Source organism: Cynoglossus semilaevis, chromosome 14 (genome assembly GCF_000523025.1).
Source record: "Cynoglossus semilaevis isolate Cse_v1.0 chromosome 14, Cse_v1.0, whole genome shotgun sequence".
In the NCBI taxonomy this organism is placed as follows: Eukaryota; Metazoa; Chordata; class Actinopteri; order Pleuronectiformes; family Cynoglossidae; genus Cynoglossus; species Cynoglossus semilaevis.
The window spans coordinates 15971050-15998316 of record NC_024320.1 but is presented as its reverse complement, the minus strand read 5'-3'; the positions used below and the strand labels follow the sequence as shown (position 1 = coordinate 15998316).

The following is a 27267-nucleotide window of genomic DNA, read 5'->3' as shown; positions in this document are numbered from 1 at the left end:
AAACTACGACTTCTTTAAAAAAAAAAAAGATAATTTAAAAAGGATTTCTTTGTTCATTAATAAATATGACTTCCAGTATGTTAAGTCAGTTCAAGTCAAAATGCTTTGGAATTCACACGATTCTTTATTATTCAGACAAAAGTCTTCCTTCAAATCCTGACTTTGCATATCTCCCAACTTTTATGGACTGATACCAAATCAAATGTTGATTAGAGGAAATAAGGCTCATCAGTGAATGCACAAATGTGTTTGGATGTTAGGATCTGGGAAATAAAGGTAAGTTATTTAAAAGTCTACCATATGTGCTGAAAATACTGACTGATGGTTTACATAGCTCTCAGCAATTTCCTATACGCAAAATGTGAGAAAATCAAGGTCACTAAGCGTTTTTTATTTAAACATTCTCGGTTAAATGGTCATTAAAACCCTTAAATAAAAACTACAAAATAAATGTTTATTTAGCGACACTGTTAACCGTATAAATTAGTTATATTGTACTGTAAACTATATAGTCTAGCTTTCAACACAAGCTGTAGGTCAAAGAGCCTATAGCATCTCAAAAAGGTTGAAATGAGTAGCCAAAATGTAAACCACAACAGAAACTGATTAGATTCAGCTATTAATTAGCCCTTTATAGTTGATAAAAGATCTACAGATTGGATCCACAATACTCAATTTACTGCTAAATCCTATTGTATAATCAGTTGTGTCGTCTTCTGTGGGGAGATTGATTTTAGGGGCCCATGACTAAGCTCTGCCCCCAAATAAACTTATAAAACATAAAATAATAAGCAATAACTTGAATAGGAATGATAGTCAAATATATAATGCATAGTAAATAAAACATAGTATGCATTGTTTTAGGTCAAAAGGTTAGGTTTAGCATAAAAAAATTTCAACCGCCTGTCTGTGTTGGGAGCACAGTAAAAAGTCACTCCGTGGACCCCACAATCACTAGCGGCGCCCCTGGTCATCATCACGCGTTGGTTGCAAAACATCAGCAGGGATAAAAAGGCCATGTAGGTCTATGTGGACACTGGTGGGAATTGTGGCTCGGGCGATTTCCTTAAAGTTTTTCGCATCAAGTACAAGTAGAAACGGAGCGACGTCAGGTTCGAGAGAGATGACAGATGACAGAATTACACCTGGAGGAATTATGAAAAAATAAAAATCAGGATTGTAGAAAATAACGTAGTGTAGTATTGAACGCTAACGACACTCACCGTCGTCCTCCTCCACAGCTCCAGGAGAAGCCACAAACACGGGCTCTGAGGGGTAGCATTTATCCTGCTGCCACTCCAGGTGCTCCCTCGTGACAATGTCGATTTTAGCAATCTGTGTCAGTTTAACACGAAATGACAAATTAACGGTGATAACAACAGTTTGATTATTTAAGTACAAAGTACTGCTGTATTTTGGTCTTATTATGGAAACAAATGTAGCGTATTACACGTTGTAACTCATGCGCCGTGAGAGATCGTTAGGTGTGACACGGGAAAGTATCCAACTTAATTACATTGTTTTCTGAACTATATGTCTTTGCTCTTGTGACAGGTAAAGTAATGAAATGCTTTTCCGCTAGGTGGCAGCAGATGGTTATAACAACTAAAAGAGGCGTGAGACAGCCGTTCCTATCAGCGTTGTGTTCAGCTGAACAGGCCCAAGTTTCATGAAGAGTAAGTAAAGTGTGAGAATATTTGGATTTTCGGCGACAAAAAAACGAGCTAGCAATGTCTTAACAACAATGCTAAATATTACTATAAAATAAAGCAGAAAGTCCTAAAAATAATGTTTTAAAAATGGCTCCAACATTCAACCAAATGTTAGCTTAACGTGGTTGACGATAAAGCCTCACCTTGTTAGGATGTGGTGACCATTCAACCCTGGAGCCATAGAAGTATCTGTACTTCATAGTGTTGAAGTTGTAGTTGATTCCAGGAAGTTCCAGGCCTGCAATTAGACTTGACTAGTAAAACAATGGATTTGAATACATGTTTAAATGGCAAGTGTCTCCAACCAAACCTTCAAATACGGTGTCAGGCTGACAGTAGACGGAGCCATCCTCCTGTAGAATTGCCTGAGCTGATGTGTCTGACAGCGTCACCAGGTTGACACCTCTGGGAGATTCCTTAAAATACATGAAACCATTAATCATCAGGGAACCTCAGGTTGTGGGATACATCTAGGCTTATGTCTATATGTTCTACTTATTGACCCCTACCTAGGCTGTGGCCTATACTATACTATACTATCTTGTCCAGCACTTAACCATAAGCCTATAAGCTCAGCCTATATTCTAGATATAGGCTACAGCCTACACTTTAGATGTTACATTGGTGGCAGATAATATTGGTAATCGCCTCAGTAGGCTGGATGCTGTACTTTGTAGCCTACACAGCCCACATAATTTAGGCAGAGATCTACATCATCTTACCTGCATTGTGTGGCCAACACAGATCAGATAATTAAAGCTGCAGATTAAATGTTCTTGTCTTTGTATCCTGAATATATTACAATCCACATTTACTGACATGTAGGTTCCCAAAAGCATTGCATTATGGCATATGTTTGTAGTAAATAGCTGAATAATAGTTAGCCCAGAGAAAACTTAGCTTCAGACCTTACTAACCTTGTGGACATTGAGTGGAACCACAAATCTTTGGCAGATAGGTCTGGAGGAGTTCTTGTTTTCCTGTACAAAGTTCTCCGCATCTTGAACTACATTTCTGATGTAAAACATTTCATAAAGGTGTCCGTCAGTGTAGGTGATTAGGTCGAATACTAAGTTATCGTCCTCTTCGTAGGCATTGATGTGATGGAAGACCACCAAAGCGTCAGCATGGTACCTGGTGGACACCTCCTTTCCTGTCTTTCTGTTGATGATGTGAAACAGCGTCTGTGATGGACACAAAAAGAACTGTTTGTTTACTTACCGTCCAATCAAGTCAATATATAATAAAACGTATATAGTGGAACCTCGGTTGTCGAACGCCTCCCTTTTCCTTTTCACGAACAAAATTTTTAACCACAAAAAGCCCCAGTTGTCGTACGAAAACTTGGTTGCCGAACAAGGGACAGTACCATGAAAGCAGTTCCTATGAGGAAAAATGTTTTGTTCACAAACCGCCTCCAGGAATGAATTAAGTTCAAAAACCGAGGTTCCACTGTACAAGAAACTTGAGGAACTCCTCAAGTCTTTATTATTGTCTTGCTTAACATTTATATTATCTGTTTTGTTCCCATAATTTGACTTATTGTTAATTTTTGTTAACAACAGTTCTATCTCTCAGCAGATTAAAAGGTCATTAAAGTCCTGGAAATGTAGGAACCTACTATGTCATCTTTGTCAAATTTAAGGCAGTTGCCCCAGTTGTCTCCTCTAAAGTAGGCGGTGCCAAGTTTGATGATGTCCAGTTTAAAGGGCTGCTCCACAAAAACAATGAAGTTCTCTGTCATTCCAAAGCTGTGGAAGTAGCTCGGGAACAGAGAGGAGCGCATTGGGATAGAACAGACTTTTTCAACTTTCTTTAGGGCTGGCACTTTGTTTTCTTTGTCTGTAAAAGATGATGGAGGAGAGTTGATGTGATGTCAGTTGTCTTTCAGTTCCTGCTGTACCAAAGAAATCTCCCTGCTCTGAGAGTAAAAGAGGTTTAGTTCTGGGAACATTAGACTGTTGAAACAGTTTTTGGAGGACTGACTTTCATAGTGAAATATTATTTCTCTCACAAACATTTTGTGTTTCGGAAATTAAAATATTTGTTGTGCTTATACTATCATGTATTATAAACTTCTCTCAAGTGGATACAGTTACCTGTATTTTTTACAAATTACAATTATACAAAATTAACGTATTGATTATACCACTTATCTTGAGTCCACTTTAAAATGAAAAGAGAGTGAAAGTGAAACTCGTCCTTGTGGTTTCAATGTGTCAACCTAAAAAAGAGGACTAAACTTCTCTGGCTGTCTGTAGTTCTGTCACTACTCTCTTATATGTTGGCATATTGTCATATACATCCATTATATAATGTAATTAATCGGTACCTTTAGCGTCGACTGGGACTCTGAAGATGACATACTTGGGCAGACCAAAGCCTTGGATGGCTGTTCCCATGTTGTATGTGTTGCCTTCATTGTCATAGTGAGGATGAGCTGTGGCCAAGTTCAAGGCGATGTGGTTTCTGTAGTTTATCTGGAATTTAGCAAAAAAATGTTTTTTTGTTTGGAGTCTGAAGAAGAGTCAATGTTCCTAATGGTGTTTCCAGGACTAACGTACTCTTCCCACGGTCTCCAGAGTAGTGGGGTCAATCTGGTTCATGTAGTTGATCTCTGAGGAGGCGTAGTAGTCCTGTCCATATCGAATAATATTGATCAGGTTGTTGTCAGTGAAGTCAGGGATGATGTTCCTCAGGTGAGTGAAGGTTCTACCGATAAGAACATTGTTAAACTGTAAGTTTTTTTTTTTTTTTTAAGGATCGTAGGTGGCTGTATTTAGAAGGACTCTAAGTGTTCTAGAGTGTTCTTAGTTGTAATCCAACTCTAGATCCATGGGCTTCCTTGCTTGGTTCCTACAAGGTGTGAAACCCCCCTAACACTCAGTACATTTAAACAACTGTGGAGTCAGGCGTCTGTACCTGGAGAAGATGTTCTTGCAGGGATCAGGATAAGCCATAGTTCCAAACTCAGTAATGATGATTCTGTTGGCTTTTATGTTTCGCTTGTAGGTTTCACTCTTAAGGAACTTGCTCCTGTAGATCACCTGACCTGAAACAACATGTCAGTAAACCAATGCAGTAGATCCAAACGTCCGTGGACAGATCTTTCTGAAAAAACCCAGATCTGACCATCTGTGAAGGTGAAGCTGTGGATCAGTGACATCCCATCAAACCAGTGATTGTATTTGGAGTTTCCAACAGAGAAGAGCCCCGGTCCGTTCCGCAGCAGAGTTCCCTTTAGCCATGGTGGGATGGAGCCTGTGGGATGCAGCACAAACACCAACACACAGGTGAGTTTGAATTGCAACTCAAACTGTTCACTTACAAGAGAAGGAAAATACAGAAAAGGTTAAGATTTTAGGTTAAAATATCTAACCTAAAGTTAAAATATATGTTTACATAAAACTAAATATAATTATGTATGGCATTTAATAAAATTAAATATATATGTAGTTATAAACATATATATGAAAAGTAAAATGAATATAAAATATATAAAATGAATAGGAACAACATAAAAGCTCACCTGTCACCTCAGCTTTCACCGGCTCTGGAGTCTCTGAGCCATTTTTCCCAAAGACAGTGTGCATACTTGGTGTTCGTCTCACTAGCGTGACTAGTGAACTGGCAGCTGAATCTGCTTTTAAAGCTGAACTGTCCAGAGGACGTGGTCATCACCATGTTCATCCAGATAAGTCCAGCAGAGTAAACAGTGCAGGTCTTATGTAACAGAAGCTCTGCCAATTCTTTTTCCTTTCAACGTAAAAGTCCCTGCTTCAAAGTAAAACACTCAGTTTGAATGGGACACTTATTTGTGTTTTTACTGTTTATTAAATACTTAAGCTGCTCAATAGTCAGTGATCACCACTGTCTCTGTGATTGTGCCCTTCATGATGCAGATATACATTATATAGGACAGATCTAAATGCAGACAGGACAGTCATAAACATGTGCTCAGCATTTTACCTTAAGTAGTAGAGCAAGAAAGACTATTTATCCCCATCTTTGGGTCATACCTGGATGTTGTGTGATCCTTTTTTTTTATTCAAAACTTTGATGTTGTTGTTTCTTTTATAATCAAACTTTCTTTAAAATGTAGCAGAAAATGGTTCGTTAAAATGTGTGGTTGTTGTATAATGTTGAGAAAGAACTCTGCTCCGTGCAGCTGAGTCAAGTTAACCTGAGCTTATAATAAAAAGCTGTAAAACCATAAACCAATTTAACCAATTAGAGAGTCTAAAGATCAGACAATCTGATCTATTTCCCCTGCTCAGGAAAATAAACCTGCACCCGAGTCCATCAAACTGTTAAATAACCATTTTGATTATATTTATATTTACACTTTTTTACTAATTTGACTTGAGGTCAGTCAGATTATGTACCCTTATTTGTCTTTTGTCTCATATTGAACTACTCTATACATATCCAGCCTGGAGGCTTAGTCAAAGCTTCAAATGAAGAGTTTAAAGGTAGACACTCACTGTGTGTTTATAGCCTTTCATTATCAGGTAGTAAAACAGCTGATGGTGTGTTATCGTCCACCACTAGATTATCAGACACAGTTCAATGTTTCATTCTGATGTGCAGGTAAAGTTACTGACAACCAGCTCCAGTTGAAATGTCTGACCAAATCCAGAATGAATTAACATTGTTTCCTCAACCTTGGTCAAATATATATAACTTAATAGAAATAATTACAATTAACAACTTGGTCAGGAGTTAATGTATGCTTTAAATAAAATGAGAAAGAAAAAAGATGACTGAAAGTCTGCCTGGAGGAAACTAGAAAGTCTGTTTGATTTATTGGTTGATTTAAAAAAGAGAAAATTTAATTAGGATGAAAAATGAAGTTTATTACAAACAACAACAGTTAGCAGTCAGTTAGCAGCTGTTAGTTCTGTACAAATAACACTGTTGAATTGGGTAGAGTTGAGTTTGACCCTCACTAAACAGCACCTACGTCCTTCTCTGGTTGATCACACAACACTGCTCACTGCTTTACTGCTACATTTTCAATAACCCTTCGTATTGTGCTCTTTTTGTGCACTAGCATCCATCCTAAGCCCTCAGTAGTAGTCCATCCTAACCTAGAGCAGTGCACTAGTCTGTTTATAACCATCAGCCATGTTCTTGAACCATTCTTTTTAGTAGGGAACTAGAGTAGTGGACTGAACCTCCTCCTATCCCCCTAGTATTGCACATCCTAAACCCTTTAGAGGTGCCCTCAATCCATGCAATAGAACACGTCCTTAACCCTCAATTAGAATCCACCCTGATTCCTCGGGGGTGTACGAGAATCTGTTCTGAACCCTAAATCCCTCGTTTGCCCTCTGTAGTGCAAGAGTGAAGTCAAAGCCGTCAGGAGTGCACTAGAAACCAGCCTAAATGATCAGCACCATACACATGAAGGGCTGTGTGGCTCATTAAGGACCGGGGTGTTGTCTGAGAATGGCACGAGAGTGAGGGAGAGACAGAGACCCATAGTAACAGAGAGAGAGAGAGAGAGAGAGAGGAGAAGCAGTGTTTCAGTAAAAATAGAAGGTCACAGTAGGTGGCGCTGCTGCTGCTGCTGCCTGACATATAGACAGACAGACGGAGACAGGTGGACAGAGAGACAGTGTCCAGAGTCTATTTACACTTACGGGGAACAGAAAACGCATAATCTGAAATTGGGGGGGCTTACAGAGGGGGCGGGGCTTCTCTGGGTAAACTATAAACATAAATTAAAACTTAAACAACAAACCAACAGGTGTCTCTGTAAACAGGACAATTTGTCATGGCAACGCTACAGTGGGACACTGGAAGTGTCTGTGAAAAAACATCCACACACACGCACACAGACATACACACACACACAAACATACACACATGCACACTCACGCACTCGTACAGACATTTACAGACAAACAGTTTTTTAACCATATTCTTATTCTTATTATTATAATCTTCATCTTCATAGTCCTTATCATCATCTGTGTGTGTGTGTGTGAGAGTGAGTGTGTGTGTGTGTGTGCGAGCGTCCTCAGTCATTTTATGCACACTATTCACAGGATGTTGATGATGATTTTAATGATGTGTGGACGACTCGCTCTTCACTCTTCATACACATCTCTTTTTCTTCTTGATATAAACTGTCTCTTGTTGCTTGGCAACGGCAGCATCCTTCATGATGTCCTCAGTGATATGGACAACGATGTCACCCATCTCCTAAAGGTCACGTGGTCAGGTCAGTTTTTGCAGTGATCCACAGAAAACAGTTTATGACATCATTGGGCTCTAACTAGTGGGTGCAGTAAACTGATGGGAGCCCCCTGTAAGAGGGGTGGGATTTAACAGTACCTGCTGCTGAAGGTGTGCGTGTGTGTTAGTGTGAGTGGGTGGAGCTAAAAGTAGTGATTTCTACCTGAACAGTCACATGTACTAAATGTTTTTCTCCTTTTTTTTTGTTTATTTCCTTCTAGTCTGAGCTCAGTGTAGTTGAGAGTCACTAATTCTTTGTAAAATGGCTGATTATAAAAGAATAATGTGTTTACTCATGACTGGTCATTAACTGAACAAATGAATAAACTATCCTGTTTGCACATTTAAATATATTTTTTAAAGATGACAAGGAGGTAAATTAAATATTTCTATGTCTTTCCATTTTATTTAGTAAGTGATAAATAATCTAAATTATATAAATAATCTACATTTTAACAGTGGAGCCCTCTGTATGCTGCTTCCTTTCTAGGTCATACTATAGTCTCTGTAGTCCACAGCAGTCCACCAGAGAAAACTATCAAAGTGCTTCATGTCTCAGGAAATACAGTTACATTTAAAGTAATGATGGAAATCATAAAAATTAAATATATTCACAAATGAACTCTTGGTGTGAGCTTTTCCCTTCTGTAGTTGAAATAAAATTCTTACTGTTGATGAATATACATGTTTCATATACATTATTGTATATATCGTTTCATCCCATGTTAAAAAGATAACACCAACTCCTAATATGACTTAAATGAAATATTTGATTCAAAGTCAACTTCTGCTCCAGGTCTAGCTGAATGTGACTGTAATGATAACTGTCACCAGTAGAGGGAGCTAAATGAACAGCCTACAAACGTGATGCTGGACAGGTTATTCCTCAGTAAATAAATACCAGTTATTCATGAGGCCAAATAAAGGTGATAAAGTGTTCTGTTCTAGTTTCAACTCCCAGTTCTTGTTTTGAATATAGATGGCTGAGCTTTAGGACATTATGTGAAGTTTTTCTTCTTTTTTTAAACAAATGAGAGCTGACATCACCACCTTTAGGCTCCACCCTTTTAAGTCTGAACCCTGATGATTAGCTGTTGGTGTGTGTATGTGTGTGTGTGTGTGTGTTTGTGTCAGTGTGCATCCAGAACGCTTCGTGGCACCCAGCCCTCCGCAGCTGGTGAGTCGCTGTTGGCTGGTCTGTAAACCAAACTCTGGCCCTGCTGGTTGGAGGCCAGGATCTGGACCTTCTCGCCTTGGAACACAGAGATTTCATCCTCACGCACAGCCACAAAGTCCTGTAGCACCAGTACCAGCTCCTGATTGGACAGAGAAGATGAAATCGTCACTCAAGTGCTGACCAGGCAGCAGAATGTGATGGATGTGAGCTTTACTGGTACCGACCTGGTCATCCTGCTCACCATCGGGCTGCGGTTGAGGGGCGTGACCATTGGGAGTTGGCGGGGCCGAGGGCGGTCGACCTGAAGACAGTGGGCGAGTAATTGAAATCCCTCCCTCTTTTCTCTGGTACTCGATAGGAGACTGAAGAGCTACAAAAGAGAAAATGGAAGCAGGATGAAGATACAGAAGAACTTTAGGTGACTCCAGACTGAGGGGTCAGAATGCTTTTATTTTACAAATAAAAGAATGAATGAACTGACCTGACAAAAAGTTGTTCTGAGCATCCAGCAGGGCGGCGATAGTCTCCACCCAGGTCATCTTGATGCTGGAGGAGGACGCCTGCAGGGTGAAGCGCTCGGCTGAGCCCCTGGACCACAGCAGGAACTTACAGGGATCTCCATCTACGCTTTCCTGCATGGCCAGGTAGCTCACCTAACATCACGGTGATATCACAGTGACATCACAGCACTGTCAGAACCAGAGCAGACTTGCATTTATTTTAAATCCAAATCCTGATGCAGTTTCTCACCTTGATGCTGTTCTTGAACTGGTATCCAGGGTTGTTGGAACCTTTTCTCAGGAGCTCGCTGAAGATGATGATCTGCTCAAAGAGGAAAACACGGCGCTCTTTACTGCGAGACAAAACCCCGCCGTCCTGCTCCCACACACAGAAGGTCTCCTGCTGCAGCAGCTTCCCCTGAGACGTCAACTTCCCCTGGACATATATACAGGTAAAGGGACAGGTCAAGACAAGCAGTTCTAAAGGGACAGTTCAGTATTTTCCCATACAAAAGTCTTGTTGATCCACAGCTGTCTTCATCGCCTAACATCTAGTTTCAATTCAGTTTATTTACTTATTTGCACCTCATATCCCTGCAGACGTCCCAGGTTCATCATGTCGTTGCACCGTTTTGGAACCAATGACATCAGTTCTGAGGCTTTCTGTGAACAATACACAATAACATGACGTTCTCATCCCTTGCAGAACAAAAACACATCATTCAGGCTGTTGCTTTAAAGATTGACAATTTTCCCAGACTCACCTCCACCTCCTCACAGTCCAGGCCTGCTTTAGACGTGTACTTCAGAAAGTCCTATAAAGACAGACGAGACCAGCAGAGATTATAAAATAGTGTCAGACTGTGAGCAGAGACAAAGGCTGTTGGTTACTGACCTTCAGCAGAAGCTGGTACTTTGTGATTCTCTGGATGGGTTTAATAAGATAATCACTGATGGACATTCTGCAGCTGATCTCATGCTGGATTTCCTGCAGACAGATGGACAAAAAAAAACTGTTCAACCAGTTTGTGGCTCATCTGTGGTAATAGTTCATAATCAGCTACAGTTGGTATTGTAGACTGTTGGTCAACAAAGTTGTTGTTGTATGTTAGGTTAGCCTTCCAACACACAAATGACTCTTACGGAATCAAAAAAACCAACATCCCTAACAGCAGTTTTAATGAATGAAGATTCTTTACCTCAAAGAAAGTCTCGTACTCGATCACGATGAACTCTGAGCGAGGTTTGTTCTGACAATAAACAACGTACATGTGTAGACGACGCTCCTGCAAAGCATAAACCCAGCTCAAAGTCAGCCAACCAGCTCAATTATAGCTACAACCTAAAAAAATGAAATCTCAAATTATTTACAGTTAGCATGAACAGTTAACATAAAAATAAAAATGTATTCAAAACATCTTAGTGCTACTAAAAAGCTAAATCCTGTGCAAAAACATGTACCTACTGAGCCACTAAAGGCACATGGGAAAATAAATAAACAAACATTTAGGTTCTTCAATGAAAGTAACAACATGATCCAAGCGTTGTAAGTCCTGTGTGAATGTAAACAAACTAACTCCTGCACTGACATGTTCATACAATAGGCTATTTTCAGGTGAGCACCTGAAGGTTTTCTGGTGCTCACACAGAAATGTCAAATGTATCAGAATCCATAAATTCATTAATTTGAGTTTTTTTTTCTTCTTGTTCTATGACGGCATCTTTAAGGCGGTCACAGCATGAAGACGTTACACCTACATGTCTGATGAAGAGGTCAGCGAGCAGGTCGTGGTTCTGGACGCAGCGTTCCAGCTCCACCAGGAAGAAGCTGGAAAAGAGAGAGGTCAGGTCAGCATGAATGAGACTGCAGGCGTCTCTACACGTGTGTGGACATGAGTTCGAAACACGTACTCGCGGTGCCAGTCATAGATTTGCTGGATGTTCCCAAAGACAATTTTGTCTTTTCCTCTCATGTCTTCTGGAATTCCTCGGACATCTAACCTTGACATGAAACCCTAAAACAGACACACACACTCAGGTTAGTGTTTTGCCTATCCATTTTATTTTGTCTATTTTGGGTGGAGTTTGACTTTGATGGGGGGCTTCATTACCTCCACAATCACACCGAGATCCTTCACATAGTCCTTCTCTGATTGGATCATCTCATTCACCACGAACCTGTGCGCCCACACACACACACACAGAAATACAGTCACTGTGTCTGTGTGCTTGTTCAATATTAATGACAAAAACATCAGTACAAAAGATGACAACAAAAGGTAGGAATAGAGGAAACAACTGAAAATAGAAAAAAAAAACTAGAAGGTAGTACGATGTGTGTCTCTCACATTCTTCCTCTTAGAGCTTTGTTTCTCTGCTCAGTGTCTGATTCGTTGGAGCCTTGATCTGAGTCCAGAGCCTAAAAAAAATGAAACATCTCACTTTGATAAAGCATCTAAGCGTAATAAATAAATCAACTTTAACTATTTAGTTTAGTATCTTGACTAATTTTGTTTAATTTTACTATTTTAAAATATCTCTCTATTCTCATCCTGTGCTTTTTTAAATCTAATAATCTTGGTGTATTAATTAAAAGTAATTTCCTGATTACGTATCAAAGCTCCTCCCTCTGTACCTCTGGGTTGTTGGGGTCTTTGATAATTTGCATGGGCGGTGGCAGAGGGGTGTGGTTTTCTTCTTCTGGCTCCTCCTCCCCTCCACTCTGGCCACCGTCCTCTTTCCTGGATTTCTGCAGAAACACAAATGTCACCTCAGACGACGTCTTTCTCTTGTTTTAAGTATATTTGTTGTGACACGTGTCTTCACGCACTGTCTGAGCATTTCCAGTAAGAGGCGTTGCAACCTCTGGCCTGTTGTCCCGCCTCCTGGCTCTGATTGGTTTCTTCTGTCCATCAGCTTTGCCTTGACTCAGCCTGCGAACCGGACTGGTCAACCAGCGCTGTCACAATATGGAAAAAGAACATGTCTGAATCAACAAAAATGACGAACCAATAATTAAATAAGCAGGTGAATGTTTTTAGATGTTACCTTCAAGGTGTTTCCTGTTCCTGAGCCGCTGCGTTTGGGACCAGGAGAACCCACAGTGCCCCCTGCAGCTGCTGTTACGGCCTGCACTGAGGGGGAGGAAACACCTGAGGAAAAGAACATTGGAGTCAGGGAAGTGAAGTTTACTGTACGTCAGAAATGCTCTTTAAAATGAATATGACCCACTACTGTTCTGATTGTGAAGTCCCTGACCTTCAGAGCTGTAGAGACCTGCAGAGTCTGAACGCACACACAAACCAGGAGACAAAAGTCAGGAGGCAGTTCATATAAGTTTATTAGTATTCAGTAAGGATGTCCGACATTAACTTTTTGCCGATATCCAATATGCCGATATTGTCCAAACATTTAATTTCTGATTACTATATCAATAGACCAATATAGACCTGGTATTATTTATTTATTTATCTGTAAAACCCACAGTATGGGTTAATTGAGATTAATTAAATGAGCTGCAATGCTGCCATCTAGTGACTTTCACCTTAATATGCAGCCGTTTATCCCCAAAGCTATTTTTAGGGCACATCATTTGGCGAAACCTTGGCATTGCATTATCAGGTTTTCATCATCAGAAGAAAAAACGATAACGATTCGTACAGATATTACATAATATGCTATATATCGGTCGGCCGATATTATCAGACATCCCTGGTTTACAGTCAGTGATTTCAGCCCACAGGGACACTAGCTCCTTTGTCCCTCTGAGCTTACACACAAACACAAAAACATTCACACACAACACTTATCTCAAATAAAAGTTTGTAGCTTTCAGAGACACTAAAGCTACTTGTCTACTGCTGCCTCTTGTGGTCAGTTTGTGTCACTGAGATAAAAATTAACATAGAATTTTAAACTATAAATACATACATTCATTTTAACTCACTGATATAACAAATGGACAACTGCTGTGTCCCCTGAGTTTTTCTGCATTTATAATATATGTACTGTAAGTGTGTGTGTGTGTGTGTGTGTGTGTGTGTGTGTTGGGTGTGGTGTAAAGTGCACTGTTAAAAAAAAACCTGCAAGTCTAGTTTAACACACATGCACTCCTGTGATTTACGTTCCTACACTCATTCGTGTGTGTGTGTTTGAGTGTGTGTGTGTGTGTGAAAAAGACAGTCACCTTGTTCCATCACTCATTAACACACTCCCCTCTCTCTCTCTCTTTCTCTCACTCTCTCTCATTCACTCACTCTCTTTTTCTCTCTCTCTCTCTGTCATATTTAGCACCAACCTCGCTCGTCCTCTCTTTCTCTTACAATCCTTCGCCAAACAGTAGAGCAATCCAAGCATGCACCTGTACACCGCTGCATCGTGGTCTTTCAACATCACTTCATTCAGAACAAATTTGTACAAATACAGAGACAACATATGTGTTTGTGACCTCAGGAGAACAGAGGTGTGGAGTTTAACAAGAGAGAGGGTGGGGTCAAGTAACTGGGCGTGGTTTAACGAAACTATGACAGTCAGTGTCTGCCAACAGCCAATCAAAACCACACAAGGTTTAGTCATATTAATATGCACCTGTGTATAAATAAGAGCTCAGGCAAATAGAGACAATATGAATAAACTGTGAACCGTATAAAAATGTTATAAACATGAAATAATAAAGACTAAGACTAATAATAAGACTAAATGCAAGATTTTGATTTAAAATCTGCAAACTTTAAAAATGAAGAAACAGAGAAGTAAGAAGAAAATGATGACATCATCATCAGTAAAACTGATTTATTTTTAGACTTAGACAGGAAACATTCACACACACACACACACACACAGCCACAGCCGCATGTGGATACAAACATTAGCGCATTATACACACTCATGCACCCACACATAAACACGTACACAGCCAGGATGTGAAACTGGAACTTCCTGTTGAGTCTGAGCTGAAACTACGACAGGTCAAAGTTCACCTTCTGTCACTGTTTCACCTGTGTTTTCCTTGTGATCGTGTGTGTGTGTGTGTGTTTATTCCTGTCCACCTCCAATACTACATAGAGAGAACATGTGATTTTACACAGCAGTTGTTAACCCACTGATAACTTTATCACAAAGTTCAAAAATGCTGTTTTGTAACTTCCTAGCTTCATGTGTGACACAAACTGACCACAGGAGGCAGCAGTGGAACTAAATAACTAATTAGAGAGGAATGCTGTGTGTGTTATAAACATTTAGATGACATGTGACCTAAGACGATGACAGGAAACAGGAGACACAGTGGCACTGCACAGTACCAAGAGGATGTTTAAACTTTTCTCAGATTAAAGAGGAAGTGAAGCTGAGCTGCAGCAGGAAAAGGTCAAAGGTCACACTCACCTTTGACGATGGGGCTGATGGCTGAGGAGGTGCAGTTTGAGGAGGGGGTGGTGTTAGTGCTGCTGCTGCAAGTGGACACAGAGCCTGATGAGGTTGTGTTAGGTGGAGCCAGTCCCTCCATGTCAGCTGCACTGTGTGAGTGTGACAGACAGAGGGCGCTCATGGGGACTAATCCCTCCTGCAGATTAAAACAATTATTTAAAGGAGTTCAAAATTGTTCTTACAATATTTGAAAGTGCTTGAACTTGACTTTTAAAAAAATATATATTCATGTCTGAACTTTCTTTTAAATAACTGCCTGGTCCATTGACAGATTACCTGCTGTGGTGTTTGCTCTGTGGTTCTGACCAGACTCCAGCCAGGTCGGTCAACTGAACGCTCCACCAGCTCCACTGTCTGACCGCAGCGAACACTGAGCTCTCCAGCTGCTCCAGAGGAGAAATCTGACAAGACCACCACTAACTCACAGCCTCCAGACAACTGAAAGACACACACACACACACACACACACAGGGGTGAGTTAACTTCATTATACATGTTGCCCATATTGTTGTTATAGGACTTCTTCACCTTCTATAATAGTTTGAAATTGACAACGAGAGATAACTTGCATAACCATCTTACCATCTTTGCTTAAGTTTAAATGAGAGGAACACATCAGTTTCACAATTATACAAAAAGCAAACAACTCCACCTGCTGGACAACTACATGAACATTAACATCAATCTGACATGTAACCACAGATTGACGTTTAAGTTCTTATTGGTTGAAGAGGACAGAAAACATCACGTGATTGATGAGTGTGTGTGTGTGTGTGTGTGTGTGTGCGCGTGTGTGTGTGTGTGTGTGTGGGTCTGCTGGGAGTTCTGGGTGTTTCCTAGTCCAAATTGAAGGCAGCTGTGATTAGTCTTTACACTTGTGTACACACACGTACACACAAACACACTGCTCTAAAATTAATATAAACACATGTCTCATATACAGTAAAACACCTGATTCTTTGAAATATTTTTTTGGACTTGACTTTTCTCATGTTTTTTTTCTTCTAAGCCTTGATTTCAATTTTTTTTTTACCACTGCTTGATTGAATGTTATATATTAAAGGGGTTAAACCAACACCATATTCAAATTTAATACATTAAATTTTTAACACATTAAACAAATCTCACTATATTTATTTATATACTTTATTTCATTGCACTTTAGATTTTTTTTAGATTTAATCTTTCATATTTTAAAAAACTATCTTTTGTAAATATGGTCTACTTGTTATATTTAGGTTAAAGCTTTGGCTAGCTTTTTAGCTACTGGTTTTAGCTGTCAGCCACTAACATTTAGCTGTAATGGGAAAACTTTTTACTTATATTTTTAATAGTTATGACTATGTCTCAGCTCATTTAGCAGGTTTATGACTATGTAAAGGTGATCGTATGATGTCCTGTTGGTACATGTGCTACAGAAGCCTTGTTTCATTTATTCATATATTTTATTTTGTAAAATATATTATTTTAAAAATATTAAATAATAATATTAAATATTTTATTTTATAATTTATTTATTCGTATTCATTTCACACGAGTTATTTCAGTATTAAGTATTTTATATGATGAGTAAATTCAGACCAATGTAATACTCCTTCACAATCATTTATAATCTGATGTTTATTTTAAACACTGTCTTTGAACTAAAGCCTAACAACTGCCCAAGGTCAGAGGTCAAAGGTCATGACACACTCTACCAGTCCTGCACTCTGGGTCAACAGTCTCAGGGAAAAATGTTAAATTATTAGTTAAAAAAGTCAAACATACCTTAAGTGCGGACAAGAACGGACAGAGGAGAGAGTGTTTCTGAGCTCAATGTGATGGAAACTCCCTCAAACACACACACACACACACACAGAGCCAGCTGCAGCAGTGATGAGGTCATCATTCTGAGCAGCACACCCCTCTGTCTGCGTTTGCACATTAGAGTGTGTATGTGTGTCTGTCTATAAATGTGAATGTGTGCGCTGTACCTTGTCACTGTCAGCAGTGTTCTGGGAGGTTCTGGAGGCGATGGACACAGTGTCAGGTTGACTGCTGGCGTCTCCCAAACTGTCTGCGTCTTCACTCGTGTCCCTGTTAAATAGAACAAAACAACCACACACATATACCACACGCAGGTTCAAATCGTGAGTTAGCACAATACTCCAAATTACACAAATCATTTTGCCCACATTTGTGCTACATCCTGGCACTATTTGCTACATAGGCCAAGCTATGTCTTGGTTATAGTTAGGTGCAGTATTGATGCAATCTGCATTTGCTCATCAACCAAGCCATGCCTCACCTTCAAAAATGACACTAGACTTTTTTCAATATAGTACAAGTTTTTTGCCTTCAGTTTCTGTTTTGTAAATGTTCATTACATTTTAAATAAATAAACACAAAATATTTATATTTTTACATCTAGGATTAGATTTATATTTAAAACCTTTAGCATGAAGGTAGAATCTATATAAAGGCAATCTGTTTTTTTTTTTAAATCAAGTGCTCACTTTGTTATTTCTGGTAGCTACTTTTGTTGATTTATAACCATTATTTCATGTATTTTTTATTACAGTTTTCTACAACACTTGTGTAAATATGCAACAGATAAGCTCTTGAAATTGAATTGAAACTATTTTTGATTTATTTTAAGCTTAAGGTACTTTATTTTAAATGTTTCAATGTTAGCTGTAACTCTTCTCTAGCATCAGGTCTAACAGCAAAAAAAGAATCTCCCAGTGTTGTGTATACATTTTCAGAAAGTGTATACAAGTACTAAACGACCTGCGTGTGATGCTGCGCTGTCTTCCCAGTGTAGGATTTGGTGTCTTTGGTAGGGGGATGGGTTCCCTAAGCGCCCCCCGCAGGTGGCCCCGCCTCTCTTGGATGACCTGACGAATGCTGCGAACCCACTCCTGCTTTAAGTCTAAAGACGAAGCCTGTGTACAAAGAGAGAACATCCACAGCTGGTGAGTATGAATAATGAGGACAGAAGACGATCAGAGAATTAAAACAGATTAGACCCGTCTCAAGAAGTACCTTCAGAACTGTTTTGTTGTCAGACGTTGGTGTTCTTCCAACCCACAGAGCAAACTTACAGGGATCGCCCTCGATGTGTTCTGTTACGCCCAGCTCAGATGTCTGACGTGATAACAGACAGAAGAGAGTACACATCTTTAAAAGAAGAGCGACTGTGTTTGGACGAAAACAGGACAGAAAGTGTCTGTAACTTGATTTAGACAGAGACGATGAAATGCCTCTGATTTGGTTGAAAAAGGAACAGTACGTGTTTTAATGTACTGTAAGTGAGTTGGTTTAACTAGGAAGTATTTCTACAGGACAGAAGGTCTCACCCTGAGTCGACTCTTGTACAGGTACTTGGTTCGACCAGACGAGTCTTTGATTTCTTTACTAAAGATGAGTGACAGCTCAAAAAGGAAGAGGTGTCTGTCACGCCCCTTCCTGATGAGAGACTTGGGCTCCCAGACCAGGAAGGAGTCCTGGAGGAGGAGCTCACCCTGGACCTCGAGACCCTCTTCCAGACCTGGACCAGGTGGTATTTATAGAGATGAAAGGTGAAAGAAACAATGGGTGATAGAGACCCATTAATAAAGACAGAGAGAGAGAGAGAGAGAAAGTATTTTAGTTTTCAAAAATGTGACCAAGCTTTAGTTAAAACACAGCGGTGAAAACTTACCCTCCAACATACTGACGTGCATGGCATCGTTGGCTCTTTTTGGGACACTAAGCATCACATCCAGACCTTCTTTAATCTCACCTTTTCCCTCCTCACAACAGGTCAACAACTCCTGTGTAAACACAAATTATTGTCACTGTGTCTGAGAACTATTTCTTTTTTAATTTAATTTCCTGACCTTGAGAAGCAGCTGGTATTTAGTGATTCTTTGAACAGGTTTAATCAGAGCTGAGGAGATGGAGTTTGCCAGACCATGGCGTCTCTGGACCTCCTGAACACACACACACACACACACACACGAAATACAGGTTACCATCATACCCAACAACAGCAGCTGGTTTAATAAAAAATACTGGAGTGATGTTTCTGACCTCAAAGAATCCTACGCCGTGTTGTTGTATCAGTAAACTGGAGTCCGGTTTGTTTCTGCAGTAGGTCACGTACATGTGGAATTTGTCAGCCTGTCACACACACACACACACACACACACACAAAGGTGTTTTTTATTAAATGTAAAACAAACCTTTAGGATATTTTTCAATATAAAACCAACTTTATTACCCAGGTTACAAAACAGTGTCCAACGTCTTCAGGAAGCTGCTCGTAGTTTTCCAGCTCTTTCAGGAATATGCTGCAAATACACATTACAGGTTTAAGCTGCCTTGAAGTCAGCCTTTAATCTAGATTTGAAAAATAAATAAACAATAAAATCCCAAAATAGACAAGAGCAGGCAACATATATAGTACAAAAGGCTAAAAATATGACAAAACTTTCCCATAAATAGCTACATGTAAGCTGTAAAAAAACCCTGCATATTTCGCCCTTGTAGGACGAATAAAGGACCTTTTAATAATTAAAAGGTGATGAAATATATTTAAAAGCTAAAAGTAAGCTGAAACACAAAAAGTTGTTCAACAGTTTAAAGATGCCTGTGAAGACAAGAAGTAGAAGTGGCTCGATCTCGTTGTCCTGTATAAACCTATGTTTTTAACCTCTTCTCGTTGTCAATCTTATCCAGTGAAACAGACACTACCTGTTGTGGAATTCGTAGATGTCCTGGATGTTTCCAAAAACAATGTCATCCTTGTTGGAGAGACCAGGAGGAACGTCTTCAGAGCCGCTCGTCATCTCCCACAGGTATGTCTGCCGCAGGACACACAGAGCTTCAGTCTACACCTGTTTACACCTCTTATCTCACTGTCAGACAGACTTCAACAACAGAAAACCGGTTGGTAAAACTCCCGCTCTCTCACACCAAAGTCCGCAGAGAAAATCAAGGATTTTAGCTCACTGCTGTTTTGAGTTGTGTAACTAGTGAGGTTTGTGTCACTGAAAATACACCTCAGTGTTTTCACTACACTTTTGTGCTCAGTGTTGGAGGCAGCAGTGAAGCACCAGCTGTGCTTTTCTTGATGGACTTGAGAGATCATATTAGCCATGTTTACCTCGATACACTCCTGCAGGTCTCTGACATAGACTCTCTCTGTCTGAAGAAGTTCTGCCATGATGTACCTGCAAATACAACATACATTACAATAATTATTATTATACTTCTGCCTTTTCACTACAATGCCAGCATTTCCCCACTAAATGACATTGGAAAGTTTAAAAGCATACTAGCATATTAGCATTTTATGGTAGACTTTTACGTCATTTATCCCAGTTCACACGAACGGTCCATCTATCTGCTCCTGACCCGGCCCCCCATTCAATTTTAGGACAATTGTGGCCCGCGGGTCAAATAGTTTGGTCTAATCCATGAGGTCCATATGTTTGGTCCCAGGTCAGTCCCTCTCTCCTGACAGTACAGGTACTGAGACTGGCAGAACTCACTCTTTCTTCCGTGCTGAGCGTCTCTTTTCATCGCTGACCTGGTGGCTGGGGTCAGACAGGTTCACTTCGGGATCTGAGTCGGACAGACTGTTGGGAATCAGCTCCAGCTCCAGGTCTCTGTTGTCCTGTAAGGGACACAGAACATCACGTTTGTCAAACTGAAACACATACATACAGTAAATGTCAGGTCAGATCTTCAAACTGTCGTAATTGGCTTCACCTGAGAGCATCCTCCCAGTGCTGTCTCCAGCAGGTGGCGGTACTGTCCCATGCGTACAGTAAAATCACGATAACGTTTGTCCACAGCGGAAACACAGCGCCGCAGCTCTGCACGGTGGGCGTGGCCTTTGGTCAGCATGCTCTCAGCCAGTTGAATTAGTAGATGGACTTTCTCCTGTGTGTGCTAAGGAGACGGTTCACAATTTTTAGCCAGGGATGGCTTAAAGCTAGCAAAAAAGATACCACCAACATTCCAGATCAAAGACAAATCAGACAAAAAAGATAAAAATTGTTAAAGAAATGTAAAATCATAAAGGGCTGTCCAAAACCAATGGAGAGAAATTTGATGAAAATTAGAAAATTGATTTTAAAAATAAAACCTAATTAAATCCTGACCTTGGCAGAGACACAGAATTCTCGATGCTGGTTCAATAGCTCTTGTGTTTCAGCTGTGTTTGATCCCGGTGATGTGTGTGTGGCCAGGTAGTGGTCACCTGACTGCTGAAGCCAGTCCAATGCCTGTGGGTAAAGAAGGTGGAAATGTGGGTTTAAAGTTGGAAATGTCTTTGACAGACAAACACACACTACTGTGTAGCACCTCCTACCTGCTGGGCATGGCTCTGGAACATCAGGTACTGCTGACATTGATCCAGTCGACGTTTCTTCAGAGTCCAGAAATGAAGAACTCGGTTTTCTCTCTGCAGCAGTTCACTCAGGATTCCTGAAGATAACAGTAGCTTAATGTTATCTAATTGAAGTTCAGAAAACTTTTAAAAATTTGACAAAAAGTGACTAACAGTTGGCAAAGAACAAAACTAAAAGTTAGCCTGTTGTTTCTTTACCTTTGACTTGTTGTTCAGGGACCCTAGAGTGACCTGTGACCTCACTGACACCTGTCACTCCAGTGACACTGTGTCCAGAGATGGTTGCCATAGTAACGCTGTTTCGATGGATGTACTTCAGGAATACCTCGGCGTTCCTTCGAGCCAGCGTGCAGGCCTTGTGTGAAAAGAATATGTTAACTTCAAAATGTCACAGTGATGTCAGAAGGTTTCTTCTCACTGGCTATGAGGTGGTCAGCTGACCTTCAGAAAGGCCTCCTTCTGCTCCATGTGTTTGTTGATGAGTGGCAGTAGCTGCTCAGGAAGACGTTCTCCTGCCAAACACCAGTCCTCCTCACGACGGTACTCCTGCTCCAGGCTCTCCAGGACTCCGCACACCTGAGGAGGGGACGGCAGTGGAGACATAGGAGTCAAAACAGAATCAAAAAGAGGAAAACACAGGGGAACTGGGAAACCAGAACTACACAGAGGGGAGTGTGAGGGACAGCCACAGGACAAGACACAAGACACAGCACCAAACAGCCACTTCTACTCAGAACTGCACAGGACTCCAACACCTGAGGAGCAGACAGAAAGGACAGATACCTGCTGAGACGTCCTGTAGAATGCAGCAGAGGCGTTGACCAGCTTCAGTCGGTCCTCGATCCTCAGCATTAGTGTCTGCCAGTGTAGTGCCACTGTCTGGGCACAAGACCTCACTGCATCTGGATCGTAGTGTCCAGACCTGAAGATGTGGAGAGGACAGAGGACAATGCAGTCAGTGGAAAGTGGACATGACTTTGCTTGCATATATTTAAACAAATAACAAATAAAGCTGAAGTTCACAAACAAATAATGTAAATATAGGAATAGCATATCATCTGGAAGAAACAACAAAAACACACAGCCCCCACCGACCTGACCAGCAGCTCTGCTCTCTGCTGCAGAGCCAGCGCCACCTGGTGGGTTCTCTGTAGAGAGTCAGCGTGGAGGAGTCCCTGGAAAAGGTGATGATACAAATGATACTTACTACATTTTCACCACATTCATCCACGTGTCTGTCTGTCCAGTTACCTCAATAGCCTGCTGGAGGCGCTCGTGTTCCCTCTGGAGCTGCTCAGCCTCAGACAAACAGCTGGAGTTTAACATGCAGGAGGACAACATGAGCTCCCCTTCAGAGATCCAGCCCAGAACCTGGGTCAGTAGAGTCAGAGGTCAAGCTGTAGCTTCTAGAACTATAGCCATTCAGATATGTAACATTTAAGATGAAAATAATCCAAATATTTAGTCCAATTGTTTCAGTGTCAGGTGTTTTATCCTGTTCTTAGCAATTTCACACTTGGCTTTGAATAAACTAATTAAATACTAACGTTTACTCATCCTAATGGTAACTTTAGAGCATTTTGGTTAAATTGTAAGGTCTTTTCTTAGTTATGGATAAATGATAGCTTTTCTATTTTCTTTCATTCTGGACAACTGTACCGTGCTGTTAATTCTCTGACTAAACCTTTAGTTTTTCTAAACTAGACTCTGTCTTGTCCAGTACATGTTACCTGTTTGACCTGGTTCTGTAGGTGTCTCAGCTGCAGGCTCTGTTCCAGGTGTGTGTGTGTATGATCAGCGACCTGCTGCAATTCCTTCTGTTTGTCCTGCAGGAGGTGCTGCAACTCCTCCACCTGAGCAGAGAGTCCTCGCTCGGACTCTGACACTTCCACCCCTGTCAGAGAACCATAAAGAGTAAGGCACACAAACACACACGGACATATTTCACAGTGTCCACACAAGTTTATACAGTAATCTGTACATGCAGATGGGTTTTCTGTTTTTCCATTCATGTCTGTCTGTGTGTGTGTGAGTCCTAATGGCAAATTCTATGGGCCAGGTTTCCATGGTGACCAGCTGTGGGGCCTAAGAGACTAGTTTCTATGGCAACACCACATCCCCCCATTTTACCCCTCCCGTCATTATCCTGTGTGTGTGTGTGTGTGTGTGTGTGTGTGTGTGTGTGTGTGTGTGTGTGTGTGTATTTGTGTGTGTGTTAGTGAAGTGGTACGCTGATGCTGCACTGTCGGTACTGACCATCAAATCTATTATTTTCTATTTCATTCTAATCATTAATTCAACCGTTCCATTCCTTTTATGAAACAGCAGTTGATAACCAAACCTTTCTTCCAGCCTGTGTATTAGTGATGTGTATTATCATATCCCACCTTGAAGTGAGAACACTTGATTTTAGGGTCAGCCCTAAGGTTCAGTCCTTGATACTTGCTTGTTTGGGTTTACCTGGACCTTAGTTTTGACAATAGAGGTTTTAAATTCATGCTGATTCTGACCTGAAGCCTGGATCTCACTGATGTACTGCTGCAGGTCCTGACCCTGCTGAAGAACCTCGTAGATCATGTTGTTCATGGCCAGCCTTCTCTCCATGTGCCTGCAGATCCAAAATCCAACAGTTCTTCAATGTGTCGGGTTTTTTTTCTCAACAATGTTGTCATCATCAGATCTGCTCCCTTTACCTATGGATGCGCTGTTGTGCTAAGGTTAGCGCCTCTGGACTGGACTCCATGAGCCGTGACTGGCCCAGGGTCAGCTTGTCCTGAGCAAGCTTGTCCTGATTCACGTCCGGTAGCCGCGGAGAAGCCGATTTCTCTGCGGAAAAGTCTTGGGACTGTTTTTGCAGCTCCTGCTTCCAGGCATCCATTTCCCCAGTGACCTACAAAGACAGAGACCCTCAGAGGTTTGAAGAAGCTGAACAAGGTTCCAGACCACAAATGTTTGGCATCAGTGAGGCCATACCTCCATTGTGCACTGCTGCAGGATTCGCAGCTGCAAAAAGACATCCAGACGGATCTTCCTCTGATGGAATAGTTCCTCCAGCTGAACATGAGCCTCCTCTAGCTGCTGCAGTACGGACTCCACGTGGCCCACAGAGCTGCCTTGAGGCCTATAACAAATGCAGCCATGAGTGAAAACATATTCAGGACAACAGGAAGAGATACACACCTGTATCGGCTGTACTTTACCGAAAACAAACCACCTTTATCGTTAAACAACAATCTACGCACTTGTTTTTGTTGGCCTGGAAATCATGTTGACGTTTTTGTTTGACCGAGTTTTAGATCGTAGTAAAGAAACATAAACACAGGCTCTGAGTTTTGGAAATTGTCCGATTGAGTCTGGCAGTGTCATGGTGGTCTGAATCAAACCAACTCTTACTCTCAGGATGGGATAAATCAGACATGCCCTAAATATCCGATTGTGTACCTGAGCTGCAGAATGAGATCTTCTCCTTCTCTGATGACACTCATGGCAGCTTCCTGTGGGTCAGTGTTAAAGGTTAGTGTGGAGGGTTACAGCTTAGAGGCTGGACCTGAGGGTTGAAGGGGTTAGTTTGTTATGACAAGGTCAGGTCATATGGGTGGAGACAGGTACCTGAGTGTTGGCTTGTTGCTGCTGCTGCTGACTGATCAGAGTTTGCAAAGCTTCCACAGTGTCAGGAAATACACAGAGGTCAGATGACAGCTGCTTCTGTAGACCATCCATCCAGACTGACAGCTGAGGATGGAACAAACCATTTAATTACGATTGGTACAGTAATAATAATCATAAATTAATTAATAAATACATAAATAAAAAGTAATAACAATAATAATATTAATTATTATTATTCTTAACTATGCATATAAGTGACCTTTGGTCAATCAGATGAAAACAATGACACTACACTGTTTTGTTTGGAACAAAGTTGAGAGAAACTAGACCTCAATAGTTCTACAGAGGGAATAAGTCATTCAAAGTCATTAATGACTGACGGGTAGTAACGTCCAATAGAAGCCAACTACTTTTTTATATACAGCCTATCAATGCATGTCTGGAAATACACGAAAATAGTTTTACCTCTTTGGTGTGTGTGTAGAATGACACAGCCAGGTCCAACAGCAGCTTCCTCTGTTCCACCCTCTGAATAAATCCCTGCAAACATTCAAGAAAAGGTCACAAAAAAAGAAAAGAGCTAAAGGTTGGAGAAAAGGCTACCATCAACCCAACAAGTAAATAAACATATATAAAAAACACACGTTTTTCACATATAAATTAAAGCCTCAGGTAGACTTAAATAATCGCCTCATGATTCTTCTACTAGTTGAGAGAATCTAATCATTCATTGGTCACTTTAATAGTATATATAATACTATATTCTCCAGGTCCAGAAACACCTCAATCCTGAGCTCCAGGTCTCAAGTTGATATGAAGTTCAGGGTCCCAGATAGACCTGAATAATTACTGCATGTATTCCTGAACTACAGGTCTCCGGTGGAATTTAACAACAACTATCTCCACCCTGATGTCTAGGTTTTAGGTACATCTAAATAGTTGGTACCTGACTTGTTCCTGGAGCCTGGACAACCTTAAAGAAAGTACCTGCATCCTGAGCTCCAGGTCTCGAGCCGCCTGGTAGATCTCCTCGGCCTCACATTCTCCAGACTGAGCCAGCTGATCTGCTGCTTCCAGAAGCTTCTCTGCATTTGTGTATGTGTTCTAACAAACAAGAACAACAATCCATGAAGGTCAGTGATTTCAATAGTGATGTTTTCATTGATGTCACAGGCCTCAGCTCACCTGCGCCACTTGCTGGAAGTCATCATGGCGTTTCTGCAGAGCTCGTGCTCGATGCAGGGTTTTTCCCACGCCGCTGTGTTTGTTGAGGAAAACCTCACCATGCTGCTCCACCCAATCCAGAACCTGAAAACGGACCATATAATTGGGTCTAGATTTCGTAGTATTTCAGCCACATTTGGTGAAACATTTGAAATTGGATTTAAATGTAAATCTTTTTGTAATTACATCACAGTGTAATCTGGATTTAGATCAGGATGTGCACATCTGGATCTTAATCTGAATTGTAATTTGGTTTTATTTCTTTATTCTACTACATCTACAGAGTCAATACTTGCATTGTTGCAAAGTAAGTCATAGAGATTTGATCTTTAAAAAAGCAGTGCTCCCTTTGCGATCTACTGGTAGATCCTGACGTTCTTATTGGGACCCGCTGGTCTAGATCTAGTTCCAGATTTGTAGTACCTGTCTGACGTCCTTCTGGAAGACACAGAGCTGCAGACGCTGGTGGAGGCGGAGTTTACGGTGCTGCCACGCTCCCTCAACCTCATGGTGTCCCTGCAAAAAGAAAGACAGACGTTCAACATGTTCAACTTGTCTTGTGTCCTCAGCAACACTGCCAGAGAGTCACACAGTCCTACCTGCATCACCTGGTGGAGAACCCCCATGATGCTATGAGTCGCAGCAGTAAAATCTGGTTTCGATGCAGAATCCTCAGCCTCAGATGCTGGGACACGTTGGAGGACATCCAGTAGTGCTTTACCACTCTCACTAACCTGAGAACATAGACAGAGGGACATGCTCGGAGACAAATAGTGACAGTTGGACAGAGATTAGGACATATAGACAGTTTGACCAAAAAAAAGTGTGTTGGACAGTCAGGTAGTTTGAACAGTTTGACGGTTGTACGGAGCTGTAGAGACAGTAGGACATTTGGACAGTTGGACATACCTGTGTGTAGTTGGCTGAGATCTCTTCATTCAGCTCCTGGTGTTTCTTGCCTGCAGCCTCCAGGTCTGCGGTAGCTGTTGGCAGTGGTCC

The 27267-nt window shown here is 41.0% G+C and overlaps 2 protein-coding genes and 1 long non-coding RNA gene across 6 annotated transcripts in view; 1 reads left to right on the top strand and 2 right to left on the bottom strand.

The window, feature by feature from the left end:
* Nucleotides 1-18: 18 nt before the first annotated feature.
* Nucleotides 19-5420, bottom strand: bco1l (beta-carotene oxygenase 1, like). 2 transcript variants are annotated; one of them, XM_008325351.3, is made up of 11 exons: nt 5242-5420; nt 4845-4973; nt 4635-4764; nt 4277-4424; nt 4045-4192; nt 3334-3554; nt 2630-2896; nt 2023-2128; nt 1856-1950; nt 1224-1335; nt 19-1145 (listed from the first exon to the last, which is right to left on the bottom strand). In XM_008325351.3, exons 1-11 carry the CDS (start codon nt 5303-5305, stop codon nt 955-957), a joined length of 1611 nt encoding a protein of 536 aa, XP_008323573.1. In that variant the 5' UTR covers nt 5306-5420; the 3' UTR covers nt 19-954. The 2 variants fall into 2 exon arrangements, with proteins under 2 accessions (XP_008323573.1, XP_024918201.1); XM_025062433.1 differs by lacking the exon at nt 5242-5420 and having other exon boundaries at nt 4635-4759; nt 4845-4977.
* Nucleotides 1349-7929, top strand: LOC112488059 (uncharacterized). The gene is made up of 3 exons (XR_003051765.1): nt 1349-1676; nt 4725-5005; nt 7874-7929. It is a non-coding gene; the product is annotated as an uncharacterized LOC112488059 (long non-coding RNA).
* LOC103389782 (kalirin-like) overlaps nt 7686-27267 on the bottom strand; it is a 25110-nt gene continuing 5528 nt past the window's right edge. The window contains exons 9-57 of one of the 3 annotated variants that reach the window (XM_017038376.2): nt 27178-27267; nt 26868-27002; nt 26692-26784; nt 26230-26352; nt 26032-26148; nt 25510-25584; nt 25045-25167; nt 24877-24929; nt 24409-24556; nt 24129-24325; nt 23946-24043; nt 23166-23329; nt 22687-22806; nt 22531-22610; nt 22219-22357; nt 21877-22011; nt 21634-21790; nt 21397-21512; nt 21188-21310; nt 20793-20975; nt 20573-20697; nt 20185-20251; nt 19773-19882; nt 19300-19369; nt 19110-19199; nt 18917-19009; nt 18739-18850; nt 18395-18585; nt 18081-18182; nt 17826-17980; nt 17030-17132; nt 15333-15494; nt 15015-15192; nt 12864-12917; nt 12681-12784; nt 12463-12591; nt 12268-12381; nt 11981-12051; nt 11744-11810; nt 11544-11647; nt 11391-11460; nt 10832-10918; nt 10528-10620; nt 10397-10447; nt 10218-10295; nt 9883-10068; nt 9614-9785; nt 9357-9502; nt 7686-9271 (exon numbers count right to left, since the gene is read on the bottom strand). The exon at nt 27178-27267 is cut by the window's right edge and continues 61 nt beyond it. In XM_017038376.2, coding sequence (XP_016893865.1) covers nt 9086-9271; nt 9357-9502; nt 9614-9785; nt 9883-10068; nt 10218-10295; nt 10397-10447; nt 10528-10620; nt 10832-10918; nt 11391-11460; nt 11544-11647; nt 11744-11810; nt 11981-12051; nt 12268-12381; nt 12463-12591; nt 12681-12784; nt 12864-12917; nt 15015-15192; nt 15333-15494; nt 17030-17132; nt 17826-17980; nt 18081-18182; nt 18395-18585; nt 18739-18850; nt 18917-19009; nt 19110-19199; nt 19300-19369; nt 19773-19882; nt 20185-20251; nt 20573-20697; nt 20793-20975; nt 21188-21310; nt 21397-21512; nt 21634-21790; nt 21877-22011; nt 22219-22357; nt 22531-22610; nt 22687-22806; nt 23166-23329; nt 23946-24043; nt 24129-24325; nt 24409-24556; nt 24877-24929; nt 25045-25167; nt 25510-25584; nt 26032-26148; nt 26230-26352; nt 26692-26784; nt 26868-27002; nt 27178-27267 — 5739 coding nt within the window. In that variant the 3' untranslated portion in view covers nt 7686-9085. The remainder of the gene's footprint in view (nt 9272-9356; nt 9503-9613; nt 9786-9882; nt 10069-10217; nt 10296-10396; nt 10448-10527; nt 10621-10831; nt 10919-11390; nt 11461-11543; nt 11648-11743; nt 11811-11980; nt 12052-12267; nt 12382-12462; nt 12592-12680; nt 12785-12863; nt 12918-15014; nt 15193-15332; nt 15495-17029; nt 17133-17825; nt 17981-18080; nt 18183-18394; nt 18586-18738; nt 18851-18916; nt 19010-19109; nt 19200-19299; nt 19370-19772; nt 19883-20184; nt 20252-20572; nt 20698-20792; nt 20976-21187; nt 21311-21396; nt 21513-21633; nt 21791-21876; nt 22012-22218; nt 22358-22530; nt 22611-22686; nt 22807-23165; nt 23330-23945; nt 24044-24128; nt 24326-24408; nt 24557-24876; nt 24930-25044; nt 25168-25509; nt 25585-26031; nt 26149-26229; nt 26353-26691; nt 26785-26867; nt 27003-27177) is intronic. The other 2 variants (XM_017038374.2, XM_017038375.2) reach the window with 2 other exon arrangements.